We start from the raw sequence: 18,046 nt of genomic DNA on the forward strand, positions 1-18,046 counted from the left end.
TAATATTAACACACCCGGCCAGAAATTCACTTGAACGTCACATAATTTGAGTACATAAAATAAAAACTACAAACGTTCCCAGCATGCACAGGTACTTCCGTCTTCCCATCATGCCTTTCATAGTCATGGCGGCTGACAGTATTTCATAACATTTATATGTCACCGCTGTTTACGAGTGAATTTTTGCAGCTCTTGGTTTGTAAGTGTGTTTTCTTGTTGTTGGCGTGACTTCTGAAAAATGCCTAAATATTACGAGGATAAAGAGGAGGACACCAGAGCCTGCGCTGGCATCAGAGAGGACTTCAAGGCTTGTCTCCTTCAGCATGACTGCGTAGTGAAGGTAAGGTGGTGCACACTTCAGGTCCGAATGAAAATAAAAAAAAACTATTTACACCGGATAGGCCATTAAATAAGACTACACAGCTGAATCCAAACACGCTCGTTACGGACTCTTCAATTAATTTATGTAACATTTTAATGAGAATAGTTGCTCTATTTAGCAGTGACGTAGTTGAATATGTCATATTTTTAAACCAAATGCCTAGGTAAAAGTATTTCAGGTATGGTTTACTAGCTTAACTTCGCATGCGGTTGTGCAACAAATTATAAATTGTAGCGAAAATGTTTGTAGCCTCAAACAGAAACAATTATTTTACAAGATAATGTTCTGACTAATATTCTGATTAAATAGTCGCTTTCTAGCGACGGTACAGCCACACGGCCAATACTAAACGCTGAGTTAATGTTTACTTTTACAAGCAAAGTAATTAAAAATGTGAATTTCGTATTAAAAGACAAAATATCCTATTCAAAAACGAGGTTGAGAAGAATTTTTCATTTTTAAAATCCAATACAGCTTTATTTATAACGCACATTAAACCGTTATAAATAGAACAGTTTTAAAGTCCCGAACATAATAATGAAAAAAATAAAATAAAAAAAACATCAGAATGTAATAATTAAACACAAGAGTTAGAAAAACAGTAGAAATCAAAAGCAGAAAAAAGATCTAGCAATAAGTGACATAATGGAAACATAAGCTGACTTCTAAATATAATAGGCCTGATCTTTGCAGATTTACACATTAGCCGTACTCTTTCCATTCCTTGATTACGATTGAACTAAACTCCAAGGGTTTTTCAGTGCCTTGGAGATTTTCTTTTGTATCCATCCCCTGACTTATACTTTCCAATATAATTTCCTCTGATATGCTGAGAATGATGTTTTGTCTTTATGTTGTAATGGCAGCCAGGAATACTGATTAATGAGTGGCTGGACCATCCAGGCACAATTGTTTCTAAAGTAGAATCACTTGGAACAAGCCCACGGTTCTCAGGCGACCTCCATTTCCTTCATTGTGAGACTAATAGCTACCAATGATGATGTAAAGTTTAGTAACTTACAACAAAAGTGACATAACCTCTTTTTATTGTTCATTACTGATTTCTGATCAGAACATACCAGAGCACTTGTACCAGGAACCTTTCCAAACAAGAGAAAAAATATAACGCTTCACTGTCACATATTGCAACATTTTCTATTTAAAGCAATTAAAATAAGTTTCTTTGATGCCACAAATTTTATGTATTTGATAGAGAAAATGCGTTAAAGAAGAAATACTTGTCATAATTTCAGATCAAAGGCTAAAACTTAATCAGTGGCCTTTCTAAAAGTTCTTGTGATTGTCTCAGTGTAGGTCGGTGTGTTTTAAAGTGTCCCTGTGTCTCCCAGGAGGGAAAGATGCCCAGTGAGTGTCTGAAGGAAGGCCACTGCAAAGCGCTGCAGACGTCATTCTTTGAGTGCAAGAGGTCCATGGTGAGTCAGTCAGCTGTAGTCACTCAGTTACTGTACGACACTGTTTAGTACAAGGCCTTTAATGATAACCACTAAAGGCCTTTAATGTTTAACAAAAATAACCAGCTTTAAACGTCTTCTATCCACAGCTGGACACAAGGTCGCGATTCAGAGGGAGAAAAGGATACTGAGGAACCAACTAATGTTTCGTTGTGACCAGACTGAACAGTTTGTAGGCTTGTGTTGACTGATGTCAATGCAGCAACGTGTGTGATGCTGCATCTTCAGCATTATGAACGCCTCATCTGAAGCAGAAGTGGGGAAGAGTAGCGACAAACTACAGGATGTGAAAGAACCCACAGCAGGATTAATGATGTTTAACGTGGGAAAAGACGAGAGCTCTCGTTGGTTGGAGCGTTCAACGTGTTTTCCTTCCTCCTTAGAACATTTTATTTAGTTATTTTGAATGAAAATCACCAACTTGAATAAATGACCAAAGTCAAGGGTTTGTCTGTTTAAAGTGGAGTCATTTCATTGTTGAGGTAACTGGGTTTTACAATACAAAAACTAAGGGAACCACAAAACGTGTGGAGAGCAGCACCGGCCTTCAGTGTCAAGTTAACTCTCATTTCAGAGCCGCCATCATCATCTTCCTGAACTTCTCCATGTCTACCTTTTTTATGATAAAAACTTTGTGCGTCTTGCCCAGTAAGCCCAGAGTGTCCACTATCATCATCCCTCTGGTGTGCGTGCCCACCAGCTCCACGCTGACTGGGAACCGGTCGCTCTCTGTGACGAAGGAGTCGTCCACGGCGGCCGCCATGGCGTACGAGTCGCAGGAAATCAGGCCTGAACCCGCGATGAACTCTTTCTCGAAGCGTTCGGTTTTCGACGCCTCGATGCTGTGGCTGAAGATCTTCGCCATGAAGCGAGCTTTGTGGCTGTCCTGCGCCAGCCAGGCGTCGCAAAACTCCTGAAGGAACGAAAACATTCAGCAGGTGCAACGTTTACCGTGGATAAATGATGAGGATGAGCCACATTCATCCACATGTGAGAAAATATGGAGATGAGAGGTTACCCAAGGCAACTTGTTGTAGCAGGTGAACTCCCAGCAGGCCAAGTAGGTTGGACACTGGTAATCATTCAGCACGATATATGCAGCTTCTGGATCAGCGGTGAAGTTGAACTCGCCACACACCGAGGTGTTTCCTCGGGCTGCAGAACAGAACCACGAAACGAAAGCCGGTTTAGACCAGAGCGCTGCAACTTTCACAAACCAAAGAGTCATTTTTTGTCTTCAGTCCAACAAGGTGAAACATGTTTAGAGCTGCAAATATGGCATAACATTTTGTAAAAAAAACAAAAAAAATCACCCACAATATTGATAAATATCTACTATAGGAAATGTGGTTTATTAAGATCCACCATTTCCTTTAATCTAAAAGAAGAAGGATGGATTTTCTCCAATAGGACGTCAAAATTTGTGGAAAATGATGTAAAAAAACAAAAACGTCTTTTTCAACTAAATAACTATTTAGTGATAAATATATCATAAATACTATAAACAACAAAAGTTTTCGCATTTTGGAAGTGATGTACAAACTTTCTGTTGCGAGGGACAAAATGACAAAGCCAAAAGTTCTCACAACCCACAAAATACTATTTTTAAAACTAAAGTCACAAAATGTTATTGTGAATTATTTTAGTAACTCAACAATGAATTAAATGTGCTGTTTTAATTAATAAAATAAAGCAGTCAGATTTTCTGTCGGAAGGAGATGTGTGAATAATTGCATATCCAAAACTTTAAAAGGATTTTGCCTCTTTGCCTTATTAAGAGAAAGGCATCCAGTTTAAAAATTCTTCTGGGATTGATTAGTAAAAATTTAAAAAATGTAGCCTATTAGCAATAAAACCAGAATTTGTGTCACTCTTACTTTGAAAATGCTTTCTGTATTAAACCAAATGTAACTCCTAAAAGCATAACATACTGTGACCTCCATTTAGCTGCGATAAAAGCTGACTCCTTGAAACCAGCAACAATCAGTGTTTCACTCACACTCTGTGTTCCCTCCCATGATGTAGAGTCCTTTGAGTTTTGCCGGCAAAGACGGATCCATCCTCACAGCCAGAGCCAGGTTGGTGAGGGGCGCCGTGGCAACCAGTAACACCTGAGAGATGTAAAGAACGTGAACAAATAAGGACACCCTAGGAAAACCTGTTTTTTTGATTTTGTTTGCTTTTTACACAAACACGTGGATATTTTAAAACAATTCATGCAATACTGATACAAGTATGGACGTTTTAAAAATATGTGTGATAATAAAAAAATGCTATTTTTGGTGTGGAACAAATGCGGACACTTCTACGTCTATTCCTGCTTAATATTGTGAAAGTAACATTTAGAAACACATAATGAGAACTTTGTTGCTCAGTAATTTCTGGAAGGTTTTCCCTGTTTAAACCTGATATGTTCAGCTTGACTTTAGCAGTTTATAAGTCTGTTAAGGGATCTGAAGCGGACTGAAAACATTTGGAAAACACCAAAAGACGTGTACAAAATGATGTATTCAAAACAGCTGCCTATTAACTCATCCCTGGAAATCTACAGGAGTTCACTCCAGTGATGATGCTCAAGATGTTCCCAAATCTCTAAAATGTCACTAGGAGACTTAAAGACCAGAAAGTGATATCTTACTTTTCCACTTTCTTTTCCAAAATCAAAGGAAAAAGACAAGATTAAACACTGATATGTAAACATTTCCTTATAAAGAATTTAGTATTTAATCACGTGCCCTCATGTCATCACATAATACAGAGTACACAGTTGCTCATAAGACTACGATACATGATGCCGTCTTTGTGACTTTAGCTCTGTATTTTACCACAAACATTAGCATTCACTTTTTAACTAAAGTGTTCCCGTTTAGCTTTATCTGAAGGGTGTTTTTTTTTTTAGTACCAAGCAGGCAGAATTTTAATATTGCTTCATCTAAAATTCATACTAACCAAACCCTTTTTATGTACTTGGTCCTTTCTGCAGCTTAAATCTTTGATTTCTGCTTCTTGATCCATTACCCATTAATAAACATGCTCAGATCTGCTGAGTTTGTTACTGAAATCCTCTCTAAATTTTCTCAGGAAATAACCCTGCAGTAAGTTGTCACATCATGAACAAGCCCAGCTAAAGTATTCACACACTGTAAACTTTTTCACTTTTTTTTTTTTTTTTTACATAAAAACCACAGACTGCTGACTTCAGGTTGGATGGAGAACATCTATGACAACCAATCTTTAAGTCATGCCCCGGATTCTCAGCTGATTTGTTGTCTGGTCTTTGACTGGGCCATTCTAACACATGAATATGCATTGATATAAGCCACTCCAATGCGGCTCTGGCGGTATGTTTAGGGTCGTTGTCCGGGGTGAAATCAGCATCCCCGTGGCATGACTCTGCCACCACCCTGTTTCACAGTGAGGATGGTGCGTTCAGGGCACTGCACTGATAGTTTTCTGCCTCATTGTGATTTGTGGCATAAAAAGTTCAGTCTCTTCTGCAACGTTTGCATATAGTTAGGCTCTACCTAAGATAGTTAGAGATCCTAATTCTAACTATGGTAAATATAAATTTACCATGTCTTTGGATGCTTCTCAGATTAATGCTTTCCCTGCCAGGACGGACTCACTGAACAGTTTGAAGCTATGAATCTTGTTTTTACAGTCTCTGTTTCTTGATCTTCATAATGCCGTTTGCTCCCTAAAGTTCTTTAACACACACATTGACCATGATTTGTGTACATGAGGAGGAAACGATCAAACGTATCCTGTAGGTCTGACAATCCTGCGTCTCTCACCTCTCCTGGGTTTTCGTTAACAATCCTGACTATGGCCGACACGGCGCTCTCCTTCTGAAGCTGGTCCAGACCTGGAGCGTCGGGATCAGGAACGTCGCCCAGACCGTCCTTCCCATGAAAGGATCCCGCATTTAGTCTTTTCCCAAGGATAGGCCTGTCAGCGCCTTTAAAGACTGGAATCTGGCCCGAACAACATGAGCGAGAACTTGGTATAATGCAAAGAGAACAACTTCAAAACGTTCCAACATGTAACAGCCCTAAACAGAGATAATGAGTGTAACTACTTTGACCCACCTCCAGCTTATTGCAGGCCCAGAGAACCCGCAGAGCGTTTTTGCACACGTTCTCCACCGCGGTGTTGCCGTGCACGCAGGTGATGCCCAGGATCTCCACATTGGGGGCGGCCAGCGCCAGCATGATGGCCTGAGCGTCGTCCACGCCACAGTCCACGTCCACCAGCAGCTTCTTCATCATCCTGAACCCTGCAAGAGCACGCCTTCATGTCTGACTCAGAAACGACGACCTCAAATGTTTCATTTTCAATACAGTCTGAATTTACCATAAAACTGGACGTTTGAAACATCTAATTAGATCCTCACAAATGACCTGAAACATTCGCACGTACCTGGACCTTGATGTAGGAAGTATGAAGAGGTTGAAGTTCCTGACTAAATGTAGCCCGGGGCAGTCGGCTGAAAACAACCTTTGAGCAGAAAACCAGCTGAATCATGAGCAGGTTGTACATGACGAAAGTTACAAAACAGGAAGCCAGATGTTAATTAATAATTTACTCAACTGTAGCAGACGGTTTAATTGTTACGTGGACTGTAAATAAACACAATTTTGCTTTAGAGGTAAATCTGGGGAACTCATTAAAGCCCTCAGGATCACTGGCACAGATTCAATGTTTTTAAATATAGTCTATACAACAGCACACTTTAAAACAAAAGATAAACCCTGATTCCTAGAAAGAAGCTGAAATAAGGGGCAAAGGTCACTTTGCGTGATCTCTGTTCAGTACCTGCACACGCCCAGAAATGTCCCAAGTCTGAGATCTCCTGCCTTCCAGTGAAGGGTCAGTTCTGTATCGTCTCCGCCGTAGACTGCAGCTCCAGCTGGGATGTTTCTGAATCTGACTCACGACATCACTGCGACTGCCACGCCACAAAACACTGAAAGATTTTGCTTCTTCCTCTCAGAATAATTCAGGTTCCTTTTGGGAAATTCTCAGCAGGTTGTCATGCGCTTTTTGTTAAGTACAGATAATTTAAAGAAGAAGCTGTCTAAATGAAAATCACAAGATTCTTTATAAGAAGAATGTTTGAAAATACTCCTCTATTTGTGCCGACGTAGAATTCACTCAGTGCTGCTAAAACCTACGTCTCCCCCCAGATTTCTTCTGTTTCTGATTTTTTTGAAACATTAACATATTTCAAATCCTGTACAAATGTCACCATAAAACAGTCTGAGCTCATAAAAAATAAAATAAAATCTTTAATTGAGGGAGAAAATCAGCTGTTAACATCGACCTGACCTTACGTGAATTCATCCGTTAGCCTAGTTACAGGTTGTGCCGCTGAGCAGCAACAACTACCAGAAGAGACATTTTAGCCCACTCTTCTATGCAGTAATGTTTCTATTTAGCCAGATTAGTTTCTTTTAGCATGTACAGCCTGTTTAAAAATCTAAATTGGATTGTTTAATGTTTTTTTTCTCCATTTGTGGCTCTCAGAAATGACTCTATCTTTCCAGACTTATGGATGTCGATGACTTAATTCTCATCTGATCTTGAATTTCTTTAGATTGGGCAAGTTTTAATCAAGCGATTCTACAGATCAGCCAGTGTGTGTGTGTGTGTGATTTGACTCGGCTTTCCAAAAATGTGAATAACTCATTTAATAACGGCAGCAATTAATTTACATATAAAGCTTAGGTTGGTCTGGATAGCTCGTTTCCCTGTCCTCATTTGAAAACAGGCTTTTGTATTTTCTTATTTTTGTTCAATATAAACATTTGTTTGGCAATCAAAGATTTTAATATGTCAGAATAAATATGTAGAGGTGAGAAATATTTTTTCACATACTCTAGACACCACAATGGTGGTGGAAATGACTCCACAAGAATCAACTAAAAGGCTGAGATTTATTGACAACAACTTAAAAGAAAACTGGCTGATGGATTTAAATAAAAATAAAAATAAACTACTTAAAAAACTATTAATTTTAATGGGACAAAACAAAGAATACTGGTGCCAAAAAGAAAGAAAACAGACAAACCTCAGCCTTTCTAAAGATTATTATCTTTTGCCATAACACAGAAAACTACCCTAAAATGCATTAGATACGTTTAAAATCTCTCATCTGAAGGGAAACCATTAAATCACATTTCACTCTGACAAAAGAGGGGACCTTGTCAATCTTCCCATTTAAAATAAAAGTCTCAGCATACTTTTTATTAAAAGTTTCACATACAACATGGAGATATTTTGGAGTTTATTGACGGGGATAAACGAGTTGGACCGCAGATTACAGAAAACGCTTGAAATGACAAAAACACACATTTTAATTTGATTCCACATTTGTAGAGCAGTCTGGTTCTTTAAAGTGCAGAGGTTGCTCTCACGTCAAATGTAGCTTGGCATCTTGACCGGTTTAGCGTCCGATGTGCGGCCATGATGTTTTTGGCCGTACTCGACACACGGCGGATTCACTCTGCCTTAAAATGGCTGCTGCGGGTAAATTAGTATTTATGCTTAAATCAGATCAGAGGCACAAAGAAGCTTATTTAAATGATCAGTTTTAGATTTCTGTTCATTTACAACATTTAAACATAAACATTTTCAGCATTTATTACACACAAGAAAAATCTAATGCCATCTCTGAGTTATCATTTTCTTTTTAAAGTAGACGGGGTTTCTTGTCTAACATTGGAAAAGAAGTGCCAAGCTTACAAAAGCCTTTTAAAAAAAGAAATGAAATCAAATACGAGTGATGAACTTTGAACCTCTTAGAGCTTCTGCAAAATCTTGGTCTCTCTAGAAAGTTAACACTTCATGTTTAACCACAACGGTCAAACCGTTGACAGTTTCTACGGTTGGAGCACAATCATATTTCTCCCTCCATACAAGAACATGTTTTATTATTGTTTGTATGTAGCTGCACATGGAGGTCTGGAGTTAACTTATTTTCAATAAAACACTAATCTATAAAACGCACATTAAAAAGTTACAGGTCCTCTACGAAAGCTTCAGGCTGAAGACACTTTCAAATCTACATCCAAGGCCGGCCCATAACGTCTTCATGGCATCTCGCTGTCCTAGTAAAAGCCCGAAGCAACACAAGGGGGCGGTAAGCGACGCCCGATGTTATTCATGATTGATTGATGAAGTCCTTCCTTTTGCCTCCACGGTGCCAGCAGAGGTAGCGAGAGACAAGTTGGAAAAGAAGTGTGCAGCTCTCCGTAGTTGGAGAAGGTGCTGCTCTGCTGTCTCCCGGTTTTGTAAGATGCCTCCTTTACAGTTTGATGACCAGCTGACCACCCTCTGGCTGATGTTACACATTTCAGATCATGAAGGATCATGATCTGATCCTTCATGATGGAATTCAACACCAGGTGTGAATGGTCAGACTTTCACCTGGATCACCGTGTCGTCTGACCTTCCTAAGAAATGAAGTTCCCTCCATTCGCAGAGGTCATTTCAAAACCTGAGTGAAGTTGGCCCCGCCCACCTTCTTCAAATCAGACAAAATTGGTGTCAAATGTTTGTGCTACGTTTGTGCAGCAAAGATTTTTGTTTGTGCTGCTTCGGCTTTGAAGATATTGATGAAAGGTTAAAGGTCAAAAGGTCAGCCAGCCCCCCCCACTTTTATGAAATCAAACAAAATAAGTGTCAATCAACTTGGCTACGTTTGTGCTGGTTTGTGCAGCAAAGATTTTCGTTTGTGCAGCTATCATTTTAAAGATATTAAGAAAAAAGTTCTAGGGGTCATCAGAGGTCAACCAACCTGTTCATTTGAAATAAGACAAAGTTTGAATTGAATTTCTTCCAGGTTAAAATTAAAGTATTCATATGTTAGCAACTTACAAAATGATAGCAGTACAAATGACAATTTTTGCTAAACAAGAACATAAAATTTTAATATACATATATATTAAATATAAAATATATTTTTATATATATATATATATATATATATATATATATATATATATATATATATATATATATATATATATACACACACATTTTAAGTACCCCTGGAGAACATTTTTCTTTATATCTTTAGAATGATAGGAGCTCAAATGAAAATCTTTGCTGCACAAACCAGCACAAACATAGTCGAGTTAATTGACACCCATTTCGTCTGATTTGAAGAAGTTGGGGGGGGGGGCTGGTTGACCTTTGATGACCTCTAGAATCATTTCTTTATATCTTTAAAATGATAGCGGCACAAACGAAAATTTTTGCTGCACAAACGTAGCACAAACGTTTGACACCAATTTTGTCTGATTTGAAGAAGGTGGGGAGGCCAACTTCACTCAGGTCATTTCAAAGCTGCCATCATCATCTTTCTAAATTTCTCCATGTCCACCTTCTTCATAATACACGCTTTGTGTGTCTTCTTTAGCAGCCCTAGAGCGTCCACTATCATCATTCCTCTGGTGTGAGTTCCTGTCAGCTCAACACTGACTGGATAACAATCGCTTTCCGTGACGAACGAGTCGTCCAGCGCGGCCGCCATGGCGTACGAGTCACAGGAAACGAAGCCCGTGAATCCCAGGCAGCCGCTGTCTTTCTTGGCCTCCTCCATACTATGGCGGAAGATCTTGGCCATGAAGCGAGCTTTGTCGCTGTCCTGACCCAACCAGACGTCACAGAAGTCCTGGAGAAATGAAAACGGGCACAAACTGAACGACGTGCCGGTCATAAATAGAAAAATGTGGCGCAGAAATCATCAGGTCGGTGTTTTCTTTTTGTTTTTCAGGCTCAGAGGAGCAGAAAAATGACATCCGTAAGTGGATAGTTCTTTAAATCAACCTTGGATGAACAGAGTTAAAGGACGTATTATTATAATGTGTCTGTGTCATTGATTCAAAAAGCAGTGTGAGGAATCGCACTGCTCCAACATCAAGTACACACAAGACATTGTGAATAAAACGCACCGTTTAACAAATCCTCAGGATATCTGAGCAGCAGTAAAAACTAAAACAAGACGACACCATTCCAGATAAATAACACTTATTTAGGACTGCAAATGTTACATGGTCTTTTATAAGGTTTAATAAATATAGAAAATGTGTTCTAGCATTTAAAAGAACAATAATTTTATCCCCATTTTTAGGTTTAAAAACCAAGAAAGATGCAAAAGATGTTGCAATAAAGTGGCAGGGATACAGTTTCTTCTATGGGATGTTGATATTTGTAGAACATTCAATTAAAAAAAAATTATTTATTTCCTCTAAACTTTATATATATTTCTACTTAATGTATGTACACTGTGAGCGCTTAAAATCAAAGTCAAAATTCTTTGGGCACAGAATCTAATCCAATAGTTTCCAATCGAATGACAAAAATGTGTTTTGGGGTCGCACTCTCTTGTGAATATTTCGTGCAATTATTGCATTTAAAAATAATTTAAAAAAAGAAAATTTGCCAAAACCTGCATTTGTTGTTATATCTTTAATTAAATACATCAGTTGGTTCTTTATTACTTTAATAAGAGCCATAGTGGAAGGTCCAAAAAGCCACTTGTGGCTCCAGAGCTGCACAATGACACAATATTCTAAGTAATTCAGTTGCGGTGGATGCCTTAGTTCATTTAACAACAAATTAGATTTAGGAGTTAGAAGGAGCCTTACCCATGGCAGCTGGCTGTAGCAGGTGAACTCCCAGCACGCCAGGTAAGTTTCACACTGGTAATCATTCAGAACGACGTATGCTGCCTCTGGATCAGCTGCAAAATTAAACTCGCTACACACTGTGGTGTTCCCTCGCGCTGAACAGGAGAAGAACCGTGACAGAAAAAAAAAGATTAAAGTTCTGCAAAACCAAGATCGAACTCAGGTGAGGACATGATGCATGGGAGACGAAGGGCAGCAGAGCTTTAAAAGAGCGAGAAGGAAAGATTTAAGTCACTCCTCTGAGTCCCATTAAATAAATCTAAATTTTATGTAATTAATCTGCAAAACTACTTCAACTGCAGAGAATATATATGTTACAGAAACAGAAAAATTTGACTAAAGGAGGAAATATGTTATTACACAATACCAGACTTTCCCCACAGGCTATTAGGAGAAGTTTAGGATTTTTTCCTTTTTCTTAAAAATGAAAACTAGCCTTTTTTTTTTTTTTTGAGTAAAACTCTTTTCTGCACAAAGTCGGAATCAGAATAAAAACTACAGTCAGCTGAGGTGGACTCACTTATAATACAGAACGATCACCATAATTTATGCATAGCCAAGTGAAGAATACACGCTCTGCTTGAGGTCATGTGCATCTTCCCCACAGAAAACAACCAGAGTAGTTTTCAGGGTTAGTTTCTCTCCTCGATGTGTTTCCACTGCAGAAACCACAGACACAAAACTCAACACATGCCTTTGTATCCCTTAAAGAAATTATTATTATTTTTTTTAAGGTTATGGCAGGATAAGCTGCTTTTTAAGATCTTTTTATGTAATTTATGCTATCAGTCAAGTTCTATTGATTAAACTAGTCTAGCAGCAATCAGACCTTTGTGACAGGGTTTGCTGAATCTAACACAGCTTCTGAAAATATGCTGGTGATCACATTTAACTCGATAACGAATTAAATTATCAGCTTAAACTGCATTTTCTCTTTGTCCGATATAATTTGTGTTACATAATCTGACACATTTAAGCGTGATTAAAAAAATAAAAGCAAAAACAGAAGAAATCTGTAGCACTTTTTCATGGCACCGTCTCTGTTTATATCAAATACATTTATGGGATTCATTTAACTTTGTGCATAAATATTTTCTCCTATAGCCATCAGTGTTTCACTCACACTCAGTGTTCCCTCCCATGATGTAGAGTCCTTTGAGTTTGGCCGGCAGAGTCGGATCCATCCTCACAGCCAGAGCCAGGTTGGTGAGGGGCGCCGTGGCAACCAACGACACCTGGGCAGCGCACAAAGACTCAGGATACGCAGAACGAACAGTAACACAAGTTTTACCCGGCTCTTCTCACCTCTCCAAGGTTCTCATTAACAATCCGGACTATGGCTGACACGGCGTTCTCCTCCTGAATCAGGTCCAGACTAGGAGCGCCGGCGTCGGGGGCGTCTCCGAGGCCATCCTGACCGTGGAAGCTTCCATCGCCGACTGTGATGCCAAGGATGGACTTAGCAGCACCTTTAAACACCGGAATCTAGCCAATGAAAACAAGAGCACCGGTGAGAAATGTACTGGTCCAAATTTACCACATAACATCTTATCCTGGTGTGATGCAATGCCAACAACATCATCATCATCATCATGTCTAAACTAAACCTTATGGTTTATGGACTGTTTGGATTGTGTGTGAATGAATAAACTGAATTTTCTTTTTGGATCCTTTGTGAAAAGGTCAGATCATCAGAATGTGTGACTAAGTGAAAACACAACAGCTTCTTTTCCAAAAGAGATACAGCCAGCTTTTTTCCAGCATTTTGTCATGTTACAACAAAAACTCTGATGCATTTTGCTGGATTTTAGGCAGAAAAATTGCTGAAATAGCATTTGTGAAGTTTCCCTCAGATTCGAAATTTCATTAATTGTTTAGCAGCTCCTTCTTCAACATGATATGTGACTGCAAATGGTTTTTATGGCTTTATTTTTCCATTAACGACAGATTCATGAAGTCGTTGACTTTCTCCCTCACCTGCTGTGCTCCTTGGCCTTTATTATGATGATGTTCCACTATGTTCGCTAATCAGTCCCTCTAGAATTTCAAGACTGTTTTTGTGATTTTCAAAATCATAGATTTTTATGGTGCTACTTTAGAAATGTTGGCCGGGGATTTTTCAATAAGTTTTCCTCATTAAAGCCATTCCAAAATCTAGATATAGAAGAAAAAAAAAGATGGAAAAACAAGCAAATATGCTGAATACATGTACATTTTTATTCTTTAAAGAATTTGAATGGCTCAATTTTTTTTGATACTTGTTGTCCTACTTGAGATCAAGTAATGCTGAGTCATCAGTGTAGTCCAAGTAAGACATACTGCCACCTGCAGGTGAGAGTTAGCCATCACTTAAACCCAACGTTTTGACCATTTTGGCAGAAAAATTTGCAATAAACTAAAAATTATGCATCAGAGTGAAAAAAATTATTTTGCGTCAATTTCCGCAATCTTGGAATCATGGAAAGCTGGAGGGACTGGTCAGTAAACATCTGAGACCTTCTGAGAACAGCTGACTTAGACTTAATTTACAAATAGCTGACTTCTAAAGACAGCTAGTTGTGGTATATTTCATTTAGGGGTATCAGAACAAAGGAGGCCATCAATGCGTTACTTTGTGTTGGTCTATCCCAATAAAATACATTCAAACTTGTGGCTGAAACGAGAACAAAATTAATCATCCTCAAACTTCAATGACTGCAACACACTTTAGTCCATAAATAAATCTCAGTTTGGTCTTCAATACACTTTTTCTTTTAAACTTTAATTGCTAAGGAAGGAAGTGGTGTAAGACTGAGACGTACAGGATGGATGTAACTCGTGTCTGTGCTGTAAACTTAGAGGAACTTGTTGTCCACTTCTCTCTCTAAATCATGTGACTTGAGGAACTCATTGTTAGGCAGAATAATTTAAACAGGCTGACTTTTCACATGATTTCAATGACTGCTAATTATTGTCATTCAACACAATTACTGCTCTCATTTTTAGGAAATTCCAGTAATGTGGCATTTTGGATGCTGATTGAAATCTCTAGCTGCTCATATCAAACATTCTAAAGCTCAATAAAAATGATTCAGATGCTTGTTATCTTGGGTAAAAAGCTGGTTTATTCAGCTCTGATGTGCTGGATGAAAGGCCGGTATTCAACAGAACAATCCCCTTCCCAAACCTCCATACAGTAGAATAACTTTTAAAATTTATTATTGCAATGTGTCAAAGATGAACTATGCTTTCTAATAACAGAAAAAATTAAAAGATTACAGAGAATATGTAAATATCTCAAATAAATACTAACGTTCCTTAAATGAAAATAATGATTTCTCTCTCGGGACTCTGTGGTTTTGGTTCTGCACCCACCTCCAGCTTTTTGCAGGCCTGGAGAACCCGCAGAACGTTCTTGCACACGTTCTCCACCGTGGTGTTCCCGTGCACGCAGGTGATGCCCAGGATCTCCACATTGGGGTCGGCCAGCCCCAGCATGATGGCCTGAGCGTCGTCCACGCCACAGTCCACGTCCACCAGCAGCTTCTTCTTCTTCATCATCCTGAACCCTGCAACCCACAGACAGAATCTGTTTAATCCGAAAAATAACTGAGTTAGCTGAACTTCTTCCTTCTAACCAGAAAAAGGAAGCTATTAGTCCCTTACGGTCAAATCTCTCCAGTTCTGAATTCAGTCTGAAGTGAGTTTTTCTTTTAGGGGTGGAGCATAAAAGCGGTGAAAACGTCTTTTTTACCTTCCTCCTTGCTGTTTTGATGAGCTTGCAGTTGCTTCTCCTGGCTGTTCTGCTCTGCAGCCGTCTGAGGCGACCCTTTCCTCTTTTTACACCTGGATGACATGTTTCCCTGTGTCAGGAAGAAAAAACCCCCAAAAGAAAACAAAATGTGGGATTGTAGATTGAGTCAGTTTGCTCAGTGAAGCCCGAGCAAACTTACCCACTGCTGAGTGGGGACGCTGCAGCAAGCTGACCGCACAGGATGGAAAGAGAAACTGGAATAAGAGAAGGATGAGTAAAGAGGAAATAGTTCAATTCAGGTGGAAGACTATCACATTGGTGGGAAAAAGATCATTTACTTCAGGCTGTGTATTTAATAACAAATAAAGACAGCCTCTGTGGAGATCTTTGTATCGTAGCTTTTTCGCAGATTGATTTGACATTCTGACATTTTTCAACGGTATGAAATCTGTGACGATGCTCTTACAGCGTCTAGTAGGAGTATTCATGTCCCTGGTGTGTTGAAGGTCATGTCCGGTGTTTTTCTCAATATATTTCCTGTGTGTTACTTGTAGAAAAATGTACACCAGAATGCTGACTTTATTTAAAAAAAAATAACAAAAACCCTTTCTCCTTAGTCGTTATGGACGTGGCACATGTTTGGTTTAGACTAAAATTTATACCTTCTAAAAACAGGATGATTTTACAAATATCTGACTAACGGGAGTGCCACATTTACAGATGTTACGGTATTTGTACAAACATGTTCTAACTGTGTTAATCTTTCCAATAAAAGTGAAATAAAATACACTTAGGTTTGTGGGTTTAGCATGACAAAAAAAAGTTCAAGTTGTTTGAAAGCCTATGCAACAAGCTATAATCAGCAAAGATCAATTGATATTAAAATCACAATAAAATAACTTAGATTCATGAGCTCTTTTACGCTTTTCAATTTACATTAAAGACTTAAAAGAATAAAAACAGTAAATATGAACGTGTAATTAGGTCCTGAGGAGCCCAAGTGCTGGAGAATGACAAAAAGAGTTGTGAAATTATCTTTTTAGGCAAGGAGTTGCTTTTTCAACATAAATTAATGTTTTGTTGTTTCCCTCTGCTTACTTTAAATTCATACCGACATGTAAATGTCCCATTACAAGTCAGATAATGTCCATCAGCTTTGATTTGAAGATAAACACCTCATTTGTATTACTTATATAAATGAGGATTTTTTTTAAAATGTACGTTATTCCATACATAAAAAGCATAAACTAAAACTCTGAAGAAGTTTTAGTTGCTTCTGAAGAAATTTTTATATTTTCATGCCTCGTTAGATTCTGTACTTTATTTATTTTAATTACTGTATTTATGAATGTAATTTATTTTCATTGAATACGTTTCTACATTTTAGTTTGGTATCATTTTCTGTACAAATTCATTTCTATTCTAGTTTGTCAACTTTGTTCCTTTTCTTGTTCAGCATTAGCAACTATCTAGTGATTTTCTGCTTGAGACGAATCGAGTTCTCCTTAATGAAATATAAATCCTCCAATGAAATTAAATGTAATAAATAATATTTTTTTTCTAGTTTATTTTGCCGCGACAGACGTCAAAATCGCGCGCTGTAAAGTAAATCAATGGATGGAGACAAAAACCGACACTGCACCGGTTCAGATTAGACTAGAGAATTACATGGGATTAACAAAAACTATGGAACCCCTATTTAAAAAATCTCTATTAACCGAGAACCACTGATATGTTAAAAGCGCAAACTTGATTGAGCTGGCTGTTTTGTCTGCTAGCTCAATCACCAGCAGACAAAACAGTAAGGAAAGTGAAACTGTTTTTATGTTCCTGTCTTTTTATCAGTTGAAGTACGCATAGCAACTTCTCACCTTTTCACAGAGATCTTGACAATATGAGATGCTACTGGCGGCAAAAACCTATTAAATAGCATTTATAAACCACAATACAGTCAGTAGCATCTGACAGCTGTCGTTATTGACGTATTTCTTTTTCCGGGTCAACCTTCTAGTTATTCCTTTACTTTCCCGCCAGCCGGTGTTTATCAGTATTTGCATCACTGCCATCTTCTGGACATAATCAGTATTGCACATTTTGTTCACTTTCAGAGATAGTTTAATCTGTCAAATTAAACTATCTCATTCTATCAAATTATATTTGACAGAATATAATTTCATTCTGTCAAAAAGTTAACAGTAACTAATATTACTTTTTCTGTAAATATCTCTTTTGGTGTCTACATTTTGTATCAATCCAGAGTGCTGGTTCTGGATGTTGAAGATAATTGAGAGGGGCCATAACCAAAGGAGACTGTTATTGTCTTAAAACAACTCCAATCTTCAAGTTATCATATAAGGCAATACAATTTTACGACAGTTGTAACGTTTCCCTTGAAGAGTCCAACAATACACTAAAAATTAAGGTAGGAAATAGTGGGCAGCTAATAATCATTCTGTGTTTAACATTAATATTGCTGGTAAGAGAGTAAATGCAAAGAGATTTGTTAGTGATTTAGGTCTATATCACTAACAAATCTCTGTATAATTTATTTTTATATTGCCTTACTAAAATCAGGTCAAATTAACCACAAATGATTTATGGTCTTGAATTATTAGTGGCGCACCATCTCCCATCTCCAATTCCTGCGCAAATACTCATTGACGTCAGTCAGGTTTTCTGCTGTGCTGTACTTGGGTTTTTACTTTGCCCAACTACAGTTTTGGATGATAGACTAATCAGTTTACTAAGAGATGTTCAGAGCTGA

General features: G+C 38.2%; 2 protein-coding genes across 8 annotated transcripts; one reads left to right on the plus strand and one right to left on the minus strand.

Moving 5' to 3' along the window:
- The first annotated feature begins 87 nt into the window (after nucleotides 1-87).
- On the plus strand, nucleotides 88-2,297 carry LOC122839557 (cytochrome c oxidase assembly factor 5). Its single transcript, XM_044131260.1, has 3 exons — nucleotides 88-340; nucleotides 1,732-1,815; nucleotides 1,944-2,297. Exons 1-3 carry the CDS (start codon nucleotides 239-241, stop codon nucleotides 1,983-1,985), a joined length of 228 nt encoding a protein of 75 aa, XP_043987195.1. The 5' UTR covers nucleotides 88-238; the 3' UTR covers nucleotides 1,986-2,297.
- Nucleotides 2,298-2,419: 122 nt separating this feature from the next.
- On the minus strand, nucleotides 2,420-17,282 carry si:dkey-4e7.3 (uncharacterized protein LOC402865 homolog). 7 transcript variants are annotated; one of them, XM_044131253.1, is made up of 8 exons: nucleotides 17,154-17,282; nucleotides 15,482-15,536; nucleotides 15,283-15,391; nucleotides 5,943-6,130; nucleotides 5,649-5,828; nucleotides 3,854-3,965; nucleotides 2,873-3,009; nucleotides 2,420-2,767 (listed from the first exon to the last, which is right to left on the minus strand). In XM_044131253.1, exons 1-8 carry the CDS (start codon nucleotides 17,213-17,215, stop codon nucleotides 2,420-2,422), a joined length of 1,191 nt encoding a protein of 396 aa, XP_043987188.1. In that variant the 5' UTR covers nucleotides 17,216-17,282. The 7 variants fall into 7 exon arrangements, with proteins under 7 accessions (XP_043987188.1, XP_043987192.1, XP_043987190.1 ...); XM_044131257.1 differs by having other exon boundaries at nucleotides 15,283-15,374; nucleotides 17,154-17,235; XM_044131254.1 differs by lacking the exons at nucleotides 2,420-2,767; nucleotides 2,873-3,009; nucleotides 3,854-3,965; nucleotides 5,649-5,828; nucleotides 5,943-6,130 and adding exons at nucleotides 10,103-10,531; nucleotides 11,508-11,644; nucleotides 12,673-12,784; nucleotides 12,855-13,034; nucleotides 14,904-15,097.
- Nucleotides 17,283-18,046: the final 764 nt, after the last annotated feature.

This window comes from Gambusia affinis, linkage group LG11 (assembly GCF_019740435.1).
Source record: "Gambusia affinis linkage group LG11, SWU_Gaff_1.0, whole genome shotgun sequence".
NCBI lineage: Eukaryota > Metazoa > Chordata > Actinopteri > Cyprinodontiformes > Poeciliidae > Gambusia > Gambusia affinis.